General features: G+C 46.1%; 1 protein-coding gene across 1 annotated transcript in view; it reads left to right on the top strand.

The window, feature by feature from the left end:
- The first annotated feature begins 1684 nt into the window (after positions 1 to 1684).
- Positions 1685 to 24821, top strand: part of LOC134350315 (EMILIN-1-A-like) — a 108811-nt gene continuing 85674 nt past the window's right edge. The window contains exons 1-2 of the mRNA XM_063055358.1: positions 1685 to 1839; positions 2002 to 2208. Coding sequence (XP_062911428.1) covers positions 2042 to 2208 — 167 coding nt within the window. The 5' untranslated portion in view covers positions 1685 to 1839; positions 2002 to 2041. The remainder of the gene's footprint in view (positions 1840 to 2001; positions 2209 to 24821) is intronic.

Raw genomic sequence — 24821 nt, forward strand, 5'->3', positions numbered from 1 at the left:
GTAGCAGTGGTTGCGTAGGGTTGTATGTCTGTGTCGGGTTGGGTGTGTGTCTGAGCCGGGGGTGTGTCAAGGGTGGGTGTATGTTTCGCTGTATGTTTGTAGTGGTGGTTGTGTAGGGTTGTATGCGTGTGTCGGGTTGGGTGTGTCTAGGGGCAGGGGTGTGTCGGGGTGGGGTTGTGTAGTGGCGGGTGTGTGTGAGGTATATGTTTGTATCTAGGGATGGGTGTGTATAGGAGTGTATGTAGTGTATGTATGTAGTATGTGTATGTATGTACGTAGTGGTGGGTGCGTGTTGGGAGGAGGTGTGAATGGGTGTATGTGTGTGTGCAGGGGAGGGTGTGTGTCGGGGTCTATGTTTGTAGCAGTGATTGTGTAGGGTTGTATGTGTGTCAGGGTGGGTGTGTGTCTGGGAGCGGGGGGTGTGTACGGGTGGGTGTGTCTAGGGTGCGGGTTGTCTAGGGGTGGGTGTGTGTGTGTTGGGGTGTATGTTTGTAGCAGTGGTTGTCTAGGGTTGTATGTGTGGGTTAGGTTGGGTGTGTCGAGGGATGTGGTGTGTCTGGGGGTGAGGGTGTGAATGGGTGTATGTGTGTGTTGTAGGGGTGGGTGTGTGTTGGAGTGTATGTTTGTAGCAGTGGTTGTTTAGGGTTGTATGTGTGTGTCAGGGCCGGGGGTGTGTAGTGGTGGGTGTGTGTGTTGGGGGCTCTGCAGTGTGAGTGTGTGGGGGGTGTTGGGGTGTATGTGTGTGTTGGAGGAATCTGTAGTGTGTGTGCGTTGGGAGGCTCAGTTGTGTGAATGTGTGTAGGGGTGTATGTGTGTGTTGAGGAATCTGTAGTGTGTGTGTGTAGGGGTGTATGTGTGTGTTGGGTGGACTCTACAGTGTTAGTGTATATTTGTGTTGGTGGTCTCTGTAGTGCAAGTGTGTGTATGTGTGTGTTGGGGTTTCTCTGTAGTTTGAGTGTGTGTTGGGGTGTAACTGTGTGTTGGACTCTGTAGTGTGAGTGTGTGTAGAGGTGTATGTGTGTGTTGGAGGTCTCTGTAGTGAGTGTGTGTTGGGGATCTCTGGTTTGAGTGTGTGTAGAGGTGTATGTGTGTGTTGGGGGGATTCTGTCATGTGAGTGTGTGTAGGGTGGACTCTGCTTTCGGAGTGTGTGGGTGTGCAGGGGTATGAGTATACGTGTGTATTTGGACGTGGCAGTGCATGTCGATGTGGGTTTGTAGGCAGGGTACGTGTGTGCTGTAGTGTGTGTGGGTATGGTTGTGTGTGTGTGTGTGTGTGTGTGTGTGTTTATGTAGAGGTGTATGTGTGTGGGGTTGGGGGTGTGTGTGTGTGTGGGTGTGGGTTGGGTGTGTGTGTTTAGAGGTGTATGTGTGTGGGTTGGGTGTGTGTGTGTGTAGAGGTGTATGTGTGTGAGGTTGGGTGTGTGTGTGTAGAGGTGTATGTGTGTGGGGTTGGGTGTGTGTGTGTAGAGGTGTATGTGTGTGGGGTTGGGTGTGTGTGTGTAGAGGTGTATGTGTGTGGGTCGGGGGTGTGTGTGTTTGCAGGTCTGGGTGTGTCGGTCGAGTCTGTGGTGACAGGTAACCGGGCCAGAGCTTCTCAATGTTGAGTTGAGCGCCGAGCTCCGCTCTGAGTTTCGGGAAGGGCGGGGGGAGGGTTCCTGGAAGAAACCGCATTTGGCAGCAGATATTTTTCTTACATTCCGGAGCTGAGTTTAACAAGGAACAGATGTGAGGAAACCAGAAAAACAGAGCGGGGGCAGGAAGGAGAAGGAGACGGAGAGGATTGGGGCAAGCGACGAGAATCGCAACATCGAACTGAATGAAATTTGGACAGATACCGAGGTAAGGATTTGTGGCGAGGGGGGTCCCATTCCGCTCTGTCCCGGGAGGTCTCCGCTCCGTTCTGGGCGGGGTTTGACCCACCCGGTTCGACACTCGGTGCGGATGCTAGAGAGAGTTGCGTCCCGTCCAGATGCGAGTTTAACATCTTGTGAATCTTACTAGGACGTCGTGAGGCAAATTCCTGGAGACATTCGGGGACAAGATGCCTGGGCTGAACTTGTGTGCCGCTCTTTGTCTTGTCTCGTTATCGCTCTTCACCCTCGGGGTGAGTTACTCCCAGAGGTACCCCTTGTACACCGGAGGAACCGGGCGGCTGGACGGGCAGGAGAGTCAGCCAGGAGCGGGACCGCGGGCTACCAGTCGATACAGGTAAGGCCGGGGACCGGACTGGACGGGATCGGGATCGGCTGATTATCATCAGGGAGGGAGGCAGGCAGGTGGGAGAGAACGACGGAGGGAAGGTGGGAGTAGGAGTGGAAGGGATGGAGGAGAGTTCGGAGAGATGAGAGAGAAGTAAGGCGGTACTGGGGAAAGGGGGCCGCTGAACTGGAGGTAATTTTCACCCAGTCCTTAGTGTGAATAATCCCCTTTGAAAACGGTGCATTCTTCCCTGTCCCTCTCCGCTGATCCTCCCCCCGATTTCCGAGACATTTGCCCTCACAGATTTAGTGGATGTCCCGCCGTATAGTTATTATAGGAAAATCCGGTCTTACCTCTCCGAACTTTCTCCCTGATTGAGAAAAGCGGCGGTCGAACCTGCGGGAAGGTGAGGCTGGGACAAACTGAATTTAACCGAGAAGGCTGTGAGTCACGTTTGCGGAGCGGCGCACTTCCCAAATAAAAGGAAGGTTAGAGAGGTGTACGACACAGGTCAAGGTGTCTCACCTGATGACAGAACAAGAACGAAGTACCCCTATATTTGGCCGGGACAACTTCCTTTCTGAGTGCAGGCTTTAGGATATAACACCGGAGGGTTTGGCTAGGATTCTGTGTACTTCGGTAGGGCAGTTGACAAGACCAGAACGACGGAGCAGAATTAGATCGCTCCGCCATCCCATCCTGGCTCATTTATTATCCCTTTCTCAGGCCTTCTCCCCGCAACCTTTGATTTCCTGATCAATCAAGAACCTATCAGCCTCTGGTTTAAATATACCCAATGACTTGGCCTCCACAACCGTTTGCGACAATGAATTCCAAAGATTCACCACTCAGGCTAAATAAATTCTTCCTTGTGTCTTCTAAATGGACCTCCCTTTACTCTGAGGCTGTGCCGTCTGGTCCTAGACTCCACACTATTGGAAACATCCTCTCCGCATCCAGTCTACCCAGGCCTTTCAATATTCTATAGGTTTCAATAGGTCACCTCCCCTTTGCAGAAGGAGGTAGGATGTACCTCCCGTGTAAGGAGGGTTTGAGCTGAGGTCATGTGTGACCATCCAGGTCACCATACAAGCAGAGTAGTGAACATAGAAACATAGAAAACCTACAGCACAATACAGGCCCTCCGGCCCACAAAACTGTGCCGAACATGTCCCTACCTTAGAAATTACTAGACTTCCCCATAACTCTCTGTTTTTCTAAGCTCCATGTACCTATCCAAAAGTCTCTTAAAAGACCCTATCGTATCCGCCTCCTCCACCACCGTTGCCGGCAGCCCATTCCACGCACTCACCACTTTCTGTGTAAAAAAAACTTACCCCTGACATCTCCTCTGTACCTACTCCCCAGCACCTTAAACCTGTGTCCTCTTGTGGCAGCCATTTCAGCCCTGGGAAAAAGCCTCCACACGATCAATGCCTTATACACCTCTATCAGGTCAACATAGAACAGGCCACTCGGCCCACGAATGTTGGGCCGACCTTTTTAAGCATAATTTGCCGGGACTATGGAGTGTATGTGGGATAATTTGGAGAGCGAGGCGAGGATCTGAAATCCCACTGGCATCAAAGTTAATGAAAATCACAAATTGTCAGTCGTATTAAAGTGTGAATTTAGCAGGTTTGATACATTTTCAGACGATAGGAAAGCTGATGGTGTTGTGAGTAGTGAGCTTGGCGGGAGATGGAAGAGTTTGGCAGAGTGTTGGCAAATGGACTGTAATCCCAAAAAGTGGGAGTTATGTCATTTTAAAACATTCTTCCCCACAGGCAGTTAATCTGAGCAACCATTTTAGTTCACCACTCCCCCAGCCCTGTCATGGCATTTCACTGTAAACACTTCTGATAATGTTGTTTACTCTGTAATGATATGCTGGTATTTCTGTATTTATCCACATTTTATTCCATATCCACACTTTAACCTCTAACTTTGTTGTTTATAATTGTTGGTTTTTTTGTTACATGTTGTTCCCTAACCAACATAGACCACAGCAAATTCCTAATACATTTAAGGCTGATACAGAAAGTAAAATGGCATGGGATCCAATGAGACCTTCTTTTGTGGATTCAGAATTGGCTTGCCCACAGAAGGCAAAGGGTAGTTGTAAATGGTTCATAGAAAACCTACAGCACAATACAGGTCCTTCGGCCCACAATGCTGTGCCAAACATGTACTTACTTTAGAAATTACCTAGGGTTACCCATAGCCCTTCATTTTAGTAAGCTGTACGTACCTATCCAGGAGTCTCTTAAAAGACCCTATTGTATCTGTCTCCAACACTGTTGCCGGCAGCCCATTCCACGCGCTCACCACTCTGTGCGTAAAATATTTACCCCTGACATCTCCTCTGTTCCTACTTCCAAGCACCTTAAAACTGTACCCTCTTGTGTTGGCCATTTCAACCCTGGGAAAGATAGGCTGGGCTTGTTTTCTCTGGGGCAAAGGAGGCTGAGAGGTGACCTGATAGAAGTTGAAGTGAGGGGCCTGTTTTGTGCTGTACAATCCCATACCTTTCTGACTCCAGATGAGATCAATAGAGGTGCAGATAGGGTAAACAGTCAGAATTTTAAGGATAAACAACAGGAATTCTGCAGATGCTGGAAATTCAAGCAACATACATCAAAGTTGCTGGTGAACGCAGCAGGCCAGGCAGCATCTATAGGAAGAAGTGCAGTCGACGTTTCAGGCCGAGACCCTTCGTCAGGACTAACTGAAGGAAGAGTGAGTAAGGGATTTGAAAGCTGGAGGGGGAGGGGGAGATGCAAAATGATAGGAGAAGACAGGAGGGGGAGGGATAGAGCCGAGAGCTGGACAGGTGAAGGACCTGGAAGGACTGTTTGGGGCCCTGAATGGTGGTAAGGGAGGAAGTGTAAGGGCATGTGTAGCACTTGTTCCGCTTACACGGATAAGTGCCAGGAGGGAGATCAGTGGGGAGGGATGGGGGGGACGAATGGACAAGGGAGTTGTGTAGGGAGCGATCCCTGCGGAATGCAGAGAGAGGGGGGGAGGGAAAGATGTGCTTAGTGGTGGGATCCCGTTGGAGGTGGCGGAAGTTACGGAGAATAATATGTTGGACCCGGAGGCTGGTGGGGTGGTAGGTGAGGACCAGGGGAACCCTATTCCTAGTGGGGTAGTGGGAGGATGGAGTGAGAGCAGATGTACGTGAAATGGAGGAGATGCGTTTAAGAGCAGAGTTGATAGTGGAGGAAGGGAAGCCCCTTTCTTTAAAAAATGAAGACATCTCCCTCGTCCTAGAATGAAAAGCCTCATCCTGAGAGCAGATGCGGCGGAGACGGAGGAATTGCGAGAAGGGGATGGCGTTTTTGCAAGAGACAGGGTGAGAAGAGGAATAGTCCAGATAGCTGTGAGAGTCAGTAGGCTTATAGTAGATATCAGTGGATAAGCTGTCTCCAGAGACAGAGACAGAAAGATCTAGAAAGGGGAGGGAGGTGTCGGAATAGACCTTGTCCATTCGTCCCCCCCATCCCTCCCCACTGATCTCCCTCCTGGCACTTATCCGTGTAAGCGGAACAAGTGCTACACATGCCCTTACACTTCCTCCCTTACCACCATTCAGGGCCCCAAACAGTCCTTCCAGGTGAGGCATCACTTCACCTGTGAGTCGACTGGGGTGATATACTGCGTCCGGTGCTCCCGATGTGGCCTTTTATATATTGGTGAGACCCGACGCAGACTGGGAGACCGCTTTGCTGAACATCTATGCTCTATCCGCCAGAGAAAGCAGGATCTCCCAGTGGCCACACATTTTAATTCCACATCCCATTCCCATTCTGACATGTCTATCCACGGCCTCCTCTACTGTAAAGATGAAGCCACACTCAGGTTGGAGGAACAACACCTTATATTCCGTCTGGGTGGCCTCCAACCTGATGGCATGAACATTGACTTCTCTAACTTCCGCTAGGCCCCACCTCCCCCTCGTACCCCAGCTGTTACTCCTTTTTATGCACACATTCTTTCTCTCACTCTCCTTTTTCTCCCTCTGTCCCTCTGAATATACCTCTTGCCCATCCTCTGGGTCACCCCCCCCCGTCTTTCTCCCTAGGCCTCCTGTCCCATGATCCTCTCGTATCCCCTTTTGCCTATCACCTGTCCAGCTCTCGGCTCTATCCCTCCCCCTCCTGTCTTCTCCTATCATTTTGCATCTCCCCCTCCCCCTCCAGCTTTCAAATCCCTTACTCACTCTTCCTTCAGTTAGTCCTGACGAAGGGTCTCGGCCTGAAACGTCGACTGCACCTCTTCCTATAGAATTTTAAGGATGTTAGGAACAATCTAAATGGACGAGCCATGACTAGTAAGTTTCAAGATGATATGAAAATTGTTTGTATGTATTTATTTTATTTGGAGATACATCGTCCCAATCAGCTGCATGGTCCAGAAAACCATCAAGTTAACTCTAACCTAATCACAGACAATTCACAATGACCAATTAACCTACTAACTGGTTCATCTTCAGACAGTGAGAGAATAGCGGAAATGCACGCAATCATGAGACGAGCAGAAAAACTATTCAGAGATAGTGACAGAATTGTACTCTGAACTCTGATGCCCCAAGCTGTAATAGCATTGCTCAAGCTGCTGCAATATCATGATGTTGTTGATAATGAGCAGCGTAATTGGATGAAACGCTGCGGATACCATGGTGTTGTTCATAACGAGGATTGTAATTGTACAAACTGCTGCAGTGCCATAGTGTTGTTCATACCAAGGACTGTAATTGAACGAACTGCTGTGATACCATGCTGCCATTGATAATGAGGACTGTAATTGGATGAACCGTTGCATTACCATGTTGTTGCTTGTAATGAGGACTGTATTTGGATGAACCATTGTGATACCATGGTGTTGTTGATAATGAGCAGAGTAATTGGATGAACCGTTGTGATACCATAATATTATTGAAAATAAGGTCTGTAATTAGATTAGATTAGAATAGAATAGATTATGAGGACACTCAGTCCTCATTTATTGTCATTTAGAAATGCATGCATTAAAAAATGATACAATGTTCCTCCAGAAAGATATCACAAGAAACACAGGACAAACCAAGACTAAAACTGACAAAACCACATAATTATAACATATAGTTACAACAGTGCAAAGCAATACCGTAATTTGATAAAGAGCAGACTATGGGCACGGTAAAAAAAGTCTCAAAGTCCCAATAGCCCCATCATCTCACGCAGGTGGCAGAAGGGAGAAACTCTCCCTGCCGTGAACCTCCAAGCGCCGCAAACTTGCCGATGCAGCACTATTGGAAGCACCCGACCACAGCGGACTCTGAGTCCGTCCGAAAACTTCGAGCCTCCGACAAGTCCTTCAGCACCGAGCACCATCCTCTGCCAAGCGCTTCGACATCACCCCAGCCACTGAACGACAAGCAAAGCTGAGGATTCGGGGCCTTCCCCTCTAGAGATTTTGGACCACACAGTAGCAGCAAGCGAAGCAGGCATTTCAGAAGTTTCACCAGATGTTCCTCTGTGCTCTCACATCTGTCTCCAGCAAATCAGGATTGTGCACGGACCCTACTTGACAGATAACAGACATCACCACTGGAGTGGCCGCTGCGAGCTGCGTCGCACCACCATCTTCTCTGTTGTTTCGGACAAACTATTGCAATACCATGGTGTTGTTTATAACAAAGACTGTAATTGGACGAGCCGCTGCGATACCATGGTATTGTTGATAATGAGGACTGTAATTGGATGAACATTTGCATTACCATGGTGTTGTTGTAATGAGTAGTGTAATTGGACAACATACTGCAATGCATGATGTTGTTTATAACAAAGTCTGTAATTGGATGAACCATTAGATAGCCATGCTGACTATTCCTAATCAGATTATGCCTCTCCATCTTCCCCAACAACTTTCCCAACACTGAAGTCAAACTCACTGGTCTATCCTGGGTTATCTCTACTCCGTTTCTTGAACAAGGGAACAACATTTGCAACCTTCCAATCCTCTGGTACTTCTCCCACCCCTATTGAAGATGCAAAGATCATCGCAAAAGGCTCAGCAATCTCCTCCCTCACTTCCCACAGTAGCCTGGGGTAGATCTCATCCGGTCCCAGTGACTTATCTAACTTAATGCTTTTCAAAAGCTCCAGCACATCCTCTTTCTTAACGTCTGTATCTCAAGCATTTCAGTCTGCTGTGAGTCATCCCTACAATTGCCAAGGTCCTTTTCTCTGGTGAATTCTGAAGCAAAGTATTCATTAAGTACCTCAGCTACTTCCTCCAACTCCATGCACATATTTCACCTATCACACCTGATTGGTCCTATTCTCATATGGCTTATCCTCTTGCTCTTCACATACTTGTAGAACGTCTGGGGTTTTCCTTAATCCTGCTCACCAAGGGCTTCTCATGGCCTCTTCAGTCTCTCCTAATTCCACTGTTAAGCTCCTTCCTAGGAACTTTGTAATTTTCTAGATCTCTAACAGTACCTAGTTTCTTGAATCTTTTGTAAACTTTTCTTTTCTTCTTAACTAGATTTTCTACATCCTTTGTACACCATGGTTCTTTAACTCTTCCATCCTTTTCCCATCTCAATGGAACATACCTATGCAGAACTCCATGCAAATGTTCCCTGAACATTTGCCACATTTCTGCCATGCATTTCCCTGAGAGCATCTGTTCCCAAGTTCCTGCCTAATAGCTACATATCTCTCTCTACCCCAATTAAATGTTTTCCCAAATTGTCTGGTCCTATGCCTCTCCAGCGCTATGGTGAAGAAGATAGAGTTGTGGTCGCTACCTCCAAAATGTTCTCCCACCGAGCGATCTGACACCTGACCAGGTTCGTTTCCCAATACCAAATCAAGTACAGCCTCTCCTCTAGTTGGCTTATTTACATATTGTGTCAGGAAACCTTCCTGAACACACCTAGCAACTTCCACCCCATCTAAATAAGGAGATGCTAATCAATATTAGGAAAGTTAAAATCTCCCATCACAACAACCCTATTATTATTGCACCATTCCAGAATCTGCCTCCCTATCTGCTCCTTGATATCCCTGTTACTACTGGGGGATCTACAAAAAACACCCAGTAGAGTTATTGCCCCTCTCCTGTTTTTTGACTTCTACCCACACTGACTCCGTCAACCATCCCTCCATAACTACCATTTCTGCAGCTGTGACACTATCCCTAATTAGCAATGCCATGCCCCACCTCTTTTGCCTCCTTCTCTGTTCCTTTTGAAGCCCGGAACACTCAGCAGCCATTCCTGCCCCTGAGACAAGTCTCTGTAATGGCCACAACATCATAGTTCCATGTATTGATCCATGCTCTAAGTTCATCCACCTTGTTTATGATACTCCTTGCATTAAAACAGACACATCTCAAACCATCAGGCTGAGTGCATCTTTGCTCTAACATCTGTCTATCTTCCCTCACAGACTCCTACAAGCTGTCTCTACTTGTGCTCCAACCTCCCCATCCTCTGCCTCTTCACTTCGGTTCCCACCCCCGCAAGTCTAGTTTAATGAGGGGATTTCGGGGTAAGTTTTTCACACAGAGGGTGGTGGGTGTGTGGAATGCATGGCTGGCAGTGGTGGTGGAAGCAAGTACAATAGGGTCTTTTAAGAGCCTCTCAGGTAGGTACATGGAGCTTAGAAAATTAGAGGGCTATGTGCTGGGGAAATTCTCGGCAGTCTCTAGAGTAGATTACATGGTTGGCACAACATTGTGGGCAGAAGGGCCTGTAATGTCCTGTAAATTTCTATGTTCTATGTAGTATATTTAATCCCTCCCCAGTAGCTTTAGCAAACTTCCCCACCAGGATATTGGTCCCCCTCAGATTCAAGTGCAACCCGTCCTGCCCCAGAACAGGTCCCAATGATCTAGAAATCTGAATCTGAATCCCTCAGCCACACATTTATCCTCCACCTCATTCTATTCCTATATTCACTGTCACATGGTACAGGCAGCAGTCCTGAGATGACTACCTGTGAGGTCCTGCTTCTCAGCTTCCTTCCTAACTCCCTGCATTCTGCTTTCAGGACCTACTCCCTTTTCCTGCCTATGTTGTTGGTACCAATATGTATCATGATCACTGGCTGCTCACCCTCCAATTTCCGGATATTGTCAACGTGCTCAGAAACATCATGAACCCTGGCACCTGGGAGGCAAACTACCATCCTTCTTTCTTTTTTGCATCCACAGAATCGCCTGTCTGACCCCCTAACTGTAGAGTCCCCTATCACTGCTGCCACCCTCTTCCGTTCCCTATCCTCCTGAGCCATAAGGCCAGTCTCTGTGCCAGAGGTGCGACCACTGTTGCTTCCCCCAGGTAGGCTGTCTCCCCCAGCAGTACTCAAAATGGAGTACTTATTGTTAAGGGGGACGGGAACAGGGGTGCTCTCCACTACATGACACCCTCCCTTCCCTCTCCTGATGGTCACTCACCTATCTGTCTCCCGTGGCCCCGGGGTGACAATCTGTCTGTAGCTCCTGTCAATCACCTCCTCATGCTCCCTAACAAGCTGAAGGTCATCGAGCTGTATTTCCAGTTCCCTAACTCTGTCTCTAAGCAGCTGCAACTCGATGTGCCTGGTGCAGATGTGGCCATCAGGGAGGCTGGAAGTCTCCTGGACATCCCACATCTGACACCTAGTCATACCCACTATTCTTGTTAGAGGAGGGAAAAAAGCAACCTATCTGGCCTAGGTCCATCCTTGCTGAAGCCCCGATGAGCCAAAGCCCTACTACTCTGACTTACACTACTATGATGATCGCTTCTTTGCCAACCGCTCTGCCAGACAGTGTCTCTCTTTTACTTCGGGCCTTTCTCACTGTCCTTGCGTGATGATGAGCTACTGTGTCTGTGTGCTTCTCCCTGACCTGTGCGAAGCTCACTCTCTCTTTGAATCGATTGGTCTGCTGCTAATGTGCCAAGCTCCTTTTTTAAACTCTTCTCCACGACCTGTGCAAAGCTTACTATCTCTTCCAATCAATTAGTTCGCCACTAATCACGAGGACTGTAATTGGGCGAACTGCTGCAATACCATGGTGGTGTTGATAAAGAGCACTGTAATAGGTTTATCCAATTACACTGCTCCCTCCACACTGTCCTCATTACAACAACACCATGGCATCGCAGTGGTTCATCTAACTACAATGCTCATTATCAGTAACACCATGAAATCACAGAGCCATGTTGTTCTTGATAATGAGGAGTGTAACTGGGTGAAACACTGCCAGGCTACGGATTTGTTGAAAATGAGCAGTGTAATTGGATGACAGGGTGATGTGTAGAGGGGTGTTTGAGGGTAATTGTTTCACACAGAGAGTGTGTAGAGGAGATCGACGGTAATAGTTTCACACAGAGAGAATGATGTTAAGGAGGATCTGAGCATAATTGTTTCACATGCTGAGGGGACGTGGAAGGGGCATCTGAGGGTAATTGTTTCACACTGAGAGGGGATCCAAGAGCGTTTCTTTCACATGGAGGTGTTGATTTGTAGAGAGGATCTGATGATAATTGTTTCACATACGAAGGGTGATGTGTCAAGGAGATCGGGGTAATAGTGCACACAGAGTGAGAGATGTGCAGAAGGGTATTTCACTGCAATTGTTACACATGGATAATCTGAGGGTAATTATTTCATACAGTGTTTGATGTGCATGGGGCTCTGAGGTTAATTGTTTCACATTGTCAGGGTGATGCCTCGAAGAGATCCAATGATAATTGTTTCATACAGAAAAGAGATGTGTAGTCTAGATCTGATGGTAATTATTTCTCACTGAGAGGGTGATGTGTCATGTGGATCTGATGTAATTGTCTCACATGGAGAGGGTGATGCAGAGTGTGGATCTGATTGTAATTGTCTCATTCCCTGTGGGTGATGTGCAGTGTGTATCTGATGGTAATTGTCTCACATGCAGAGTGTGATGTGCAATGTGGATCTGATTGTAATTTTTTCACACAGAGAGGGTGATATGTAGTGTGCATCTGATGGTAACTGTCTCACACGGAGAGATTGACGTGCAGTGTGGATCTGTTTTTAATTGTGTCACACAGAGAGTGTGATGTATTGTGTGGATCAGATGGTAATTGTTTCACACGGAGAGGGTAATTCGAAGATTATTCAATATTATTCACTCTTCTCCATCTACAGAATCTGAATGTGTTGTTTCTCTTGATACCGAGAAAGCCTTTGATAGTGTGGAGTGGTCTTACTTATTTGAGGTTTTGGAAAGATTTAATCTTGGCCCGGGATTTATTTCCTGGATTAAATTGATCTATCATGCTCCCATGGCTGCTGTTATAACCAATAATCAAAAATCTTCCTATTTTAGATTACAGAGGGGTACCTGACAGGGCTGCCCTCTCAGCCCTTTATTATTTAACTTGGCCTTAGAACCCCTTGCTATTGCTCTTAGAGATTCTGAGACTGTTCAGGGTATTAAAAGAGGGGACAAAATACGCAAGGTTTCATTATATGCAGTTGACTTGTTAGTTTATATTTCAGATCCTAGGAAACCTATTCCTTCTATGTTATCTATATTTTCTGAATTCAGTAGTTTTTCTGGGTATAAAGTAAATTTACATAAAAGTGAGTTATTTCCTATTAATAATTACTCGGATCCAAATCATCAGGTGCCTTTTAGTAATGCTAAAAATTACTTTACCTATCTTGGTATTAAAATTACTAAAAATTTTAAGGATCTCTATACATATAATTTTTTTCCATTAATTGGCTACACCAAACAAATGCTTTCTAAATGGTCGCCCATGACATTATCATTAATAGGTTGAATTAATGCTATTAAAATGATAGTTTTACTGAAATTTTTATATATATTTCAGGCAGTTCCTTCCTTTGTTCCTAAAAAGTTCTTTGACAGAATAGATTCTATAATCTGATTTTATATTTGGAACAATAAAAATCCTAGATTGAGTAAACTCTTATTGCAGAAATTAAAAAAGGATGGTGGTATGGCTTTGCTAAACTTTAGAACATACTATTGGGCAATTAATATTCGATATGTTACTTTTTGGATTCAATGTTCAGATACACATGAATGTCCTTCATGGTTGGATTTGGAGGAAAACTCGGTGGAAGGGTTCTCTTTGGCCTCTTTACTGGGAACTCCTCTTCCCTTTTTGTTTTCTAAGATTAGTAGACAAGATTTTAATCCCGTTATTAAACATGCATTCTGAATTTGGTTTCAGTTTCATAGATTTCTTGAGTTAAATAATTTTATTCTTTCTAGTAATATCCATCTCAATTATTTTTTTAACCATCAATTTTGGATAAGGCTTTTTTAATCTGGAAAACCAAGGGAATAGTGACTTTTTCAAATTTGTTTTCAGGGGACTGTTTAATGTCTTTTTCTCAGTTAGTGGATAAATATGATTTATCTGATGTACACTTTTTTAGATATTTACAAATTAGGAATTTTTTACATGGTTTGTTGTCAACTTACCCTTCTGCTTATCCACCTAATATGACAGATGTTCTCTTTCAGTTTAAAACATTTCAAAAAGGGTTGATAGCTATAAACAGTTATTGAACTCACAAATGATATCTAATGATAAAATCAAACGTGCTTGGGAATTGGAATTTCAAGAGTCATTTTCAGATAATCAATGGAGTAAAATTTTTCATTTGGTTAACAACTCATCTATTTGTGCCCGTCATTCCTTGATACAGTTCAAGGTAGTGCATCGGGCCCATATGTCAAAGGATAAATAGCGCGTATTTTCTCCAATATCAATCCTATTTGTGACAGATGTAATACTGAGCTGACCACTTTAACTCATATGTATTGGTCTTGTATAAAACTAGATAACTTTTGGAGAGATGTTTTTACAACACTATCAAAAGTCTTGGTCTGGATCTACAACCTAATTTGCTTACAGCAATTTTTGGGATTATCCCATCGGAAGCAGGAAACATTCCTGTTTCCGCTCAACATATGATAGCCTTTTCGACTTTATTGGCTAGGAGAGCCATTTCTTGAAGTGGAAGGATGCTAATCCACCGACTGTGTTTTATTGGCTCTCCTCCATCATGTCCTGTTTAAGTGTAGAGAAAATAAGAAGTCAGACATTTGATACATCCTTTACACAAAATAATCTGCAGATGCTGGGGTCAAAGCAACACTCACAACATGCTGGAGGAACTCAGCAGGTCAGGCAGCATCCGTGGAAACGATCAGTCAACGATTCAGGCTGGAACCCTTCGTCAGGACTGTAGGGGGAAGGGGCAGAGGCCCTATAAAGAAGGTGGAGGAGGATGGGAAGGAGAAGGCTGGTAGGTTCCAGGGGAAAGATAAAGGGGTGGGGGAGGGGAAGCAGGGAGGTGATAGGCAGGAAAGGTGAAGAAAGAATAGGGGAAAATACAATGGGTAGTAGAAGGAGGCGGAACCATGAGGGAGGTGGTAGGCAGCTGGGGGAGGGGCAGAGTGACACAGGAATAGAGGAAGGGAGGGGGAGGGAATTACTGAAAGTTGGAGAATTCTATGTTCATACCAAGGGGTTGGAGACTACCTAGACGGTATATGAGGGGTGTTCCACCTCCTTCCTGAGTTTGGCCTCATCATGGCAGTAGAGGAGGCCATGTATGGACATATCTGAATGGGAATGTGAAGCAGTGTTGAAGTAGGTGGCAACCAGAAGATCCTGTCTGCTGCCTTTATACTAGTTTAACAATATCAATGATTTTGACAATGTCCATCTTAGTCTCGGTTTGTATTGTTACTGATATATATATATTTGAGATAATTCTCCTCTTGATGTATCTATGCTCCTTTTAAATCAATAAAAAGATTAATAAAGAGGGTGATGTGTGGTGTTGATCTGAAGGTAATTGTTTCACATGGAGAGGGTGATGTGTAGTGTGGATCTGATGGTAGTAAGGAGGGAGGAAAAGATGGCAGCGCAACACATCTCACAACGGCCACTCCGGTGGTGATTTCTGTTATTTGTCAAGTAGGGTGTCGTGCACAATCCTGATTTGATGGAGACAGACATGAGAGCACGGAGGAATATCTGGTGAAACTTCTGAAATGCCTGCTTCGCTGCTGCTGCTATTGTGTGATCCAGAATCTCTGGAGGGGAAGGCCCCAAGTCCTCAGCTTTGCTTGTTGCTTGGTGGCCGGGGCAAGGTCGAAGTGCTCGGCAAGGATGGTGTTCGGTGCTGTGTTGGAGGGCTGGTCGGAGGCTCGAAGTTTTCAGAAGGACTCAGAGTCCGCTGCGGTCGGGTGCTTCCAAAGGTGCTGCATCGGCAAGTTTGCGGCGCTTGGAGGTTCATGGCAGGGAGAGTTTCTCCCTTCTGCCGTCTGCCTAAGATGATGAGGCTATCGGGACTTTGAGACTCTTTTTTTACCATGCCCATGGTGTGATCTTTATCAAATTACGGTATTGCTTTGCACTGTTGTAACTATATGTTATAACTATGTGGTTTTGTAAGCTTTCGTCTTGGTTTGTCCCGTGTTTCTTGTAATATCATTCTGGAGGGATATTGTATCATTTTTTAATGTATGCATTTCTAAATGACAATAAATGAGGACTGAGTGTCCTCATAATCTAAAAAAAATTGTTTTACTCTGTGACGGTGATGTGTAGTATGGATCTGATGGTAATTGTTTCACACAGAAAGGGTGATGTATAGTGTGGTTCTGAGGGTAATTGTCTCACACGGAGAGGGTGATGTGTCGTTTGGATCTGATGGTAATTGTCCCACTCTCTGAGGGTGATGTGTAGTGTGGCACTGATGGTAATTGTCTCACACGGAGAGGGGGAGGTGTTGTGTGGATCTGATGGTAATTTTCTGACACAGGGAGGGTGATGTGACGTGTGGATCTGAAGGTAATTTTCTCACACCAAGAGGGTGATATGTAATGATACTGAGGAGCAGATTGGGAGGCAGATTTTAGAAAGGTGCAAAAATAACAGGGTTGTTATCATGGGTGACTTTAACTTCCCGAATATTGATTGGTACCTGATTAGTTCCAAGGGTTCAGATGGGGCAGAGTTTGTTAAGTGTGTACAGGACGGATTCCTGTCACAGTATGTTGACAGGCCGACTAGGGGAAATGCCATAGTAGATCTAGTATTAGGTAACGAACTGGGTCAGGTCACAGATCTCTCAGTGGGTGAGCATCTGGGGGATAGTGACCACTGATCCCCGGCCTTTAGCATTATCATGGAAAAGGATAGAATCAGAGTGGACAGGAAAATTTTTAATTGGGGAAGGGCAAATTATGAGGCTGTAAGGCTAGAACCTGCGGCTGTGAATTGGGATGATGTTTTTGCAGGGAAATGTACTATGGACATGGTGTCGATGTTTAGAGATCTCTTACGGGATGTTAGGGATAAATTTGTCCCGGTGAGGAAGATAAAGAATGGTAGGGTGAAGGAACCATGGGTGACAAGTGAGGTGGAAAATCTAGTCAGGTGGAAGAAGGCAGCATACATGAGGTTTAGGAAGCAAGGATCAGATGGGTTTATTGAGGAGTATAGGGTAGCAAGAAAGGAGCTTAAGAGGGGGCTGAGAAGAGCAAGAAGGGGGCATGAGAAGACCTTGGCGAGTAGGGTAAAGAAAAACCCCAAGGCATTCTTCAATTATGTGAAGAACAGAAGGATGACAGGAGTGAAGGTAAGACCAATTAGAGATAAAGGTGGGAAGATGTGCCTGGAGGCTGTGGAAGTGAGCGAGGTCCTCAATGAATACCTCTCTTCGGTAGTCACCAAAAAGAGGGAACTTGATGACGGTGAGGACAATATGAATGAGGTTGATGTTCTGGAGCATGTTGATATTGAGGGAGAGTAGGTGTTGGAGTTATTAAAATATATTAGGACAGATAAGTCCCCAGGGCCTGACAGAATATTCCCCAGGCTGCTCCACGAGGCAAGAGAAGAGATTGCTGAGCCTCTGGCTAGGATCTTTATGTCCTCATTGTCTACAGGAATGGTACCGGAGGATTGGAGGGAGGCGAATGTTGTCCCCATGTTCAATAAAGGTAGTAGGGATAGTCCGGGTAATTATAGACCAGTGAGCCTTGCGTCTGTGGTGGGAAAGCTGTTGGAAAAGATTCTTAGAGATAGGATCTATAGGCATTTAGAAAATCATGGTCTGATCAGGGACAGTCAGCATGGCTTTGTGAAGGGCAGATCGTGTCTAACAAGCCTAATAGAGTTCTTTGAGGAGGTGACCAGGCATATAGATGAGGGTAGTGCAGTGGATGTGATCTATATGGATTTTAGTAAGGCATTTGAAGTTCCACATGGTAGGCTTATTCAGAAAGTCAGAGGGCATGGGATCCAGGGAAGTTTGGCCAGGTGGATTCAGAATTGGCTTGTCTGCAGAAGGCAGAGGGTGGTGGTGGAGGGAGTACATTCAGATTGGAGGATTGTGACTAGTGGTGTCCCACAAGGATTGGTTCTGGGACCTCTACTTTTCGTGATTTTTATTAACGACCTGGATGTGGGGGTAGAAGGGTGGGTTGGCAAATTTGCAGACGACACAAAGGTTGGTGGTGTTGTAGATAGTGTAGAGGATTGTCAAAGATTGCAGAGAGACATTGTTAGGATGCAGAAGTGGGCTGAGAAGTGGCAGATGGAGTTCAACCCAGAGAAGTGTGAGGTGGTACACTTTGGAAGGACACACTCCGAGGCAGAGTACAAAGTAAATGGCAGGATACTTGGTAGTGTGGAGGAGCAGAGGGATCTGGGGTTACATGTCCACAGATCCCTGAAAGTTGCCTCATAGGTCGATAGGGTAGTTAAGAAAGCTTGTGGGGTGTTAGCTTTCATAAATCGAGGGATAGAGTTTAAGAGTCGCAATGTAATGATGCAGCTCTATAAAACTCTGGTTAGGCCACACTTGGAGTACTGTATCCAGTTCTGGTCTCCTCACTATAGGAAGGAAGTGGAAGCATTAGAAAGGGTACAGAGGAGATTTGCCAGGATGCTGCCTGGTTTAGAGAGTATAGATTATGATCAGAGATTAAGGGAGCTAAGGCTTTATTCTTTGGAGAGAAGGAGGATGAGAGGAGACATGATAGAGGTATACAAGATAATAAGAGGAATAGATAGAGCGGATAGCCAGTGCCTCTTCACCAGGGCACCACTGCTCAATACAAGAAGACATGGTTTTAAATTAAGGGGTGGGAAGTTCAAGGGGGATTTTAGAGGTAGGTTTTTTACTCAGAGAGTGGTTGGTGCATGGAATACACTGCCTGAGTCCGTGGTGGAGGCAGATACACTAGTGAAGTTTAAGAGACTACTAGACAGGTATATGGAGGAATTTAAGGTGGGGGCGTATACGGGAGGCAGGGTTTGAGGGTCGGCAGAACAACATGTGCCGAAGGGCCTGTACTGTGCTGTACTATTCTATGTTCTATGTTCTATAGTGTGGATCTGATGGTAATTGTCTCAGTCTCTGAGAGTGAGGTGCAGTGTGTATCTGATGTAAGTTATCTCACAAGCTGAGGGTTATCTGTCGTGTGGTTCTGATGGTAATTGTATCATACGGAAATGGTGATATGTAGTGTGGATTTGATGGTAATTGTCTCACATGGAGAGGATGATGTGTAGTGTGGATCCGATGGGAATTCTTTCACACGGAGAGGGTGATGTGTAGTGTGGATCTGTTGGTAGTTGTCTTCCTTTGAGAGGGTGATGTGCAGTGCGGATATGATTGTAATGGTCTCACACAGAGAGGGTGATGTGTCGTGTGAATCAGATGGTCATTGTCTTACACGGAGAGGGTGTGTGTAGTATGGATCTGATGGTAATTGTTTCACTCTGTGAGGGTGATATGTGGTGTGGATCTGATAGTTATTGTCTCACACGGACAGGGCGATGTGTCGTGTGGATCTCATGGTAATTGTTTTACACAGAGAGGGTGATGTGTAGTGTGGATCTGATCATAACTCTCTCACCCTTTTATAGTAATCTGTAGTCTGGTACTGATGGTAATTATCTCACACAGAGAGGGTAATATGTCATGTGGATCTGATGGTAATTGTCTCACACAGAGACACAATAGACAATAGACAATAGGTGCAGGAGTAGGCCATTCTACCCTTCGAGCCAGCACCGCCATTCACTGTGATCCTGGCTGATCATCCACAAACAGTATCCAGTTCCTGCCTTATCCTCATAACCTTTCACTCCGCTATCTTTAAGAGCTCTATCCAGACTTGGCCTCCACAGCCTTCTGGGGCAGAGCATTCCATATATCCACCACTCTCTGGGTGAAAAAGTTTTTCCTCAACTCCGTTCTAAATGGCCTACCCCTTATTCCTAAACTGTGGCTTCTGGTTCTGGACTCACCCATCAGCGGGAACATGCTTCCTGCCTCCAGCGTGTCCAATCCCTTAATAATCTTATATGTTTCAATATGATCCCCTCTCAGCCTTCTAAATTCCAGAGTATACAAGCCCAGTCGCTCCAATCTTTCGACATATGACAGTCCCGCCATCCCGGGAATTAACCTTGTGAACCTATGCTGCACTCCCTCAATAGCAAGAATGTCCTTCCTCAAATTTGGAGACCAAAACTGCACACAGTACTCCAGGTGTGGTCTCACCAGGGCCCTGTACAGCGGCAGAAGGACCTCTTTGCTCTTATACTCAATTCCCCTTCTCATGAAGGCCAGCATGCCATTAACTTTCTTCACTGCCTGCTGTACTTGCATGCTTGCTTTCAGTGACTGATGTACAAGAACACCTAGATCTCATTGTACTTCCCCTTTTCCTAACTTGACTCAATTTAGATAATAATCTGCCTTCTCGTTCTTACCACCAAAGTGGATAACCTCACATTTATCCACATTAAACTGCATCTGCCATGCATCTGCCCACTCGCCCAGCCTGTCCAAGTCACCCTGCATTCTCATAACATCCTCCTCACATTTCACACTGCCACCCAGCTTTGTGTCATCAGAAAACTTGCTAATGTTACTTTTAATTCCCTCATCTAAATCATTAATGTATATTGTAAACAGCTGCGGTCCCAGCACTGAACCCTACGGTACGCTACTGGTCACCACCCGCCATTCCGAAAGGGACCCATTAATCACTACTCTGTTTTCTGTCAGCCAGCCAATTTTCTATCCATGTCAGTACTCTGTCCCCAATACCATGTGTCCTAATTTTGCCCACTAATCTCCTATGTGGGACTTTATCAAAGGCTTTCTGAAAGTCCAGGTACACTACATCCACTGGCTCTCCCTTGTCCATTTTCATAGTTACATCCTCAAAAAATCCCAGAAGATTAGTCAAACATGATTTCCCCTTCGTAATTCCATGCTGACTCAGACCGATCCTGTTACTACTATCCAGATGTGTCGTAATTTCATCTTTTATAATTGACTCCAGCATCTTTCCCATCACCGACATCAGGCTAACCGGTCTATAGTTCCCTGGGATGATATGTAGTGTGGATCTGATAGTAATTGTCTCACACCGAGAGGATGACGTGTCGTGTGGATCTGATGGTAATTGTTTCTCATGGACAGGGCGATGTGTCGAGTGGATCTAATAGTATTTGTCTCACACCGAGAGGATGATGTGTAGTGTGGATCTGATGTTAAATGTGTCACACGGAGAGGGTGGTCTGTTGTGTTGATCTGATGGTAACTGTTTTACATGGAGTGGTTGATGTGTAGTGTGGATCTGATCATAACTGTCTCATTCTGTGATGGCAATGTGTAGCGTGTATCTGATGGTAGTTGTCTCACACGGTCAGGGTTGTGTGTCGTGTGGATCTGATGGTAATTATTTCACAGGGAGAGGGTGATGTGTAGTGTGAATCTGACTGTAATTGTCTCACCTTGTGAGGACATTGTGTAGTGTGTATCTGATGGTAATTGTCTCACACGAACAGGGTGATGCATTATGTGGATCTGATTGTAAATATTTTACACATTGGGGGTGATGTGTAGCTTGTATCTGATTGAAATTGTTTCACACGGTGAGGGTGATGTGTAGTGTGAATCTGATGGTAATTGTCTCAGTCTCTGAGAGTGAGGTGCAGTGTGTATCTGATGTAAATTAGACTGCAGAAAATAGCCGAAAGGTTATTTTCCCGAGTCTCAGTGCGGTTTCAGGTCAGAACACTCCACAATCAACATGATTTTCTCCCTTCGACAGCTACAAGAGAAATGCAGAGAGCAAAGACAACCACTCTACATCGCTTTCATTGACCTCACGAAGGCCTTCGACCTTGTGAGCAGAGACAGCTTGTTCAAAATCCTCACCGGGATTGGTTGTCCCCCGAGGCTCCTTGGGATAGTTCAGTCACTCCACACCGACATGAAGGGCGTTCTTCAGTTCGACGGCTCTTCTTCGGAGGCCTTCAGCATCCGCAGCGGTGTGAGGCAGGGCTGTGTGCTTGCCCCCACCCTGTTCGGCATCTTCTTCGCAGTTATGCTGAAGCACGCCTTTGGAACATCAACTGATGGTGTCTACCTCCACACCAGATCAGATGGGAGGCTGTTCAGTCTGTCCCGGCTGAGGGCAAAAACCAAGGTTCGTGAAGTACTCATCAGGGACATGTTGTTTGCAGATGATGCGGCAACACACTCTGAAGAGCAACTGCAACGCCTCATGGACAGCTTCTCAAGAGCCTGCCAGGACTTCAGCTTGACCATCAGCCTGAAGAAAACCAACTTGTTGGGCCAAGGCATTGACACCGCCCTACCAATACCATCAACAACTATGTAGTTCACGAGTTTACATACCTTGGCTCCACCATCACGGACAGCCTCTCCCTAGACCCCGAGATCAACAGACGGATCAGACGAGCAGCCTCAACATTCGCCAGGCTGACAAAGAGAGTCTGGGAGAACAGAAAACTGACGACACACACCAAGGTTGCAGTCTACAGGGCCTGTGTCCTCAGCACACTGCTTTACGGCAGCGAGACCTGGAGCCTCTACTACAGACAAGAGCAGCGTCTTAACGCCTTCCAGCTTCGCAGCCTGAGACGCATCCTGGACATCACGTGGACTGACCGAGTCACCAACAATGAGGTCCTGGCCCGCGCCCAGATACCCAGCCTCTTCACCCTGCTCCAACAACGCCTTCTCCGCTGGCTGGGCCACGTACACCGCATGTCAGACGGGAGGATCCCGAAAGACCTGCTGTACGGGGAACTGGCCTCTGGCAAGAGAGCACAAGGGCAGCCACATCTTCGTTTCAAAGACGTTTGCAAGAGAGACATGAAGTCACTGAAAATGAACGTCGAGAGGTGGGAGGGCATCGCAAGCGATCGCTCTCACTGGAGGCTGGAACTACGCAGAGGTCTAAAAAGAGGAGAGGAGAAGCTGAGGCTTACTGCTGAAGAAAAGCGCACTCGTCGGGAAAACAGCACCAAGACAACACTGGAGGACAGCGCCTTCAAGTGCAGTCGCTGCAGCCGAGACTGTCACTCCCGTGTGGGCCTCTACAGCCACAACAGACGCTGCTCTAACACAGACTGAAGCAAGACTTTCCAGGCACAGATCCATGGTCTCGCGAGACTAATGGAAGCCACCAAGTTTGGATTTGATGGTAATTGTCTCACACGGAGAGTATGATGTGTAATGCAGATCTGATGGTAAATTTTTCACACAGAGTGGGTAATGTGTAGTATGGATCTGATGATAATTGTCTCACAAGTTGGAGGTGATGTGTGGTGTGGAAATGATGGTAATTGCTTCACACGGGGAGAGTGATGTGTATTGTGGATCTGATAGTAATTGTCTCACACTGAGAGGATGATATGTCGTCGGGATCTGATGGTAATTGTTTCTCATGGACAGGGCGATGTGTCGGGTGGATCTGATAGTAATTGTCTCACACCGAGAGGATGATGTGTAGTGTGGATCTGATGTTAAATGTGTCACATGGAGAGGGTGGTCTGTCGTGCTGATCTGAAGGTAATTGTTTTACATGGAGTGGTTGATGTGTAGTGTGGATCTGATCGTAACTGTCTCATTCTGTGACAGTAATCTGCAGTGTGGATCTGATGGTAATTGTCTCACACGGAGAGGGTGATGCGTAGTGTGGATCTGATGGTAATTGTCTCACACGGGGAGGGTCATGTGTAGTGTGGATCTGATGGTAATTCTTTTACACAGAGACGGTGATGTGCAGTGTGGATCTAATGTTAAATGTGTCACACGGAGAGGGTGGTCTGGCGTGTTGATCTGATGGTAACTGTTTTACATGGAGTGGTTGATGTGTAGTGTGGATCTGATGGTAATTGTTTCACTCGGTGAGGATGATGTGTAGTGTGGATCTGATGGTAAATCTTTCACACGGAGAAGGTGGGAATCTGCCTTCCTGTTCTGACCACCAAAGTGGATAACCTCACATTTATCCACATTAAACTGCAACTGCCATGCATCTGCCCACTCGTCCAGCCTGTTCAAGTCACCCTGCATTCTCATAACATCCTCTTCACATTTCACACTGCCACCCAGCTTTGTGTCATCGGCAAATTTTCTCATGTTACTTTTAATCATTAATATATATTGTAAACAGCTGCGGTCCCAGCACTGAACCCTGCAGTACTCCACTGGTCACCGCCTGCCATTCCGAAAGGGACCTGTTAATTGCTACTCTTTGTTTTCTGTCAATCAGCCAATTTTCAATCCATGTCAGTACTCTTTCCCCAATACCATGTGCCCTAATTTTGCCCACTAATCTCCTATGTGGGACTTTATCAAAGGCTTTCTGAAAGTCCAGGTACACTACATCCACTGGCTCTCCCTTGTCCATTTTCATAGTTACATCCTCAAAAAATTGTCGAAGGTTGCAGAGAGAAATTGATAGGATGCAGAAGTGGGCTGAGAAGTGGCAGATGGAGTTCAACCCAGAGAAGTGTGAGGTTGTACACTTTGGAAGGACAAACTCCAAGGCAGAGTACAAAGTAAAAGGCAGGATACTTGGTAGAGTGGAGGAGCAGAGGGATCTGGGAGTACATGTCCACAGATCCCTGAAAGTTGCCTCACAGGTAGATAGGGTAGTTAAGAAAGCTTATGGGGTGTTAGCTTTCATAACTCGAGGGATGGAGTTTAAGAGTCATGAGGTAATGATGCAGCTCTATAAAACTCTGGTTAGGCCACACTTGAAGTACTGTGTCCAGTTCTGGTCGCCTCACTATAGGAAGGAAGTGGAAGCATTGGAAAGGGTACAGAGGAGATTTACCAGGATGCTGCCTGGTTTAGAGAGTATAGATTATGATCAGAGATTAAGGGAGGCTTTACTCTTTGGAGAGAAGGAGAATGAGAGGAGACATGATAGAGGTATACAAGATATTAAGAGGAATAGATAGAGTGGATAGCCAGCACCTTTTCCCCAGGGCACCACTGCTCAATACAAGAGGACATGGCTTTAAGATAAGGGGTGGGAAGTTCAAGGGGGATATTAGAGGAAGGTTTTTTTACTCAGAGACTGGTTGATGTGTGGAATGCACTGCCTGAGTCAGTGGTGGAGACAGATACACTAGTGAAGTTTAAGAGACTACTAGACAGGTATATGGAGGAATTTAAGGTGGGGGGTTATATGGGAGGCACAACATTGTGGGCCGAAGGGCCTGTACTGTGCTGTACCGTTCTATGTTCCATAGTGTGGAT

Source organism: Mobula hypostoma, chromosome 8, assembly GCF_963921235.1.
Source record: "Mobula hypostoma chromosome 8, sMobHyp1.1, whole genome shotgun sequence".
In the NCBI taxonomy this organism is placed as follows: domain Eukaryota; kingdom Metazoa; phylum Chordata; class Chondrichthyes; order Myliobatiformes; family Myliobatidae; genus Mobula; species Mobula hypostoma.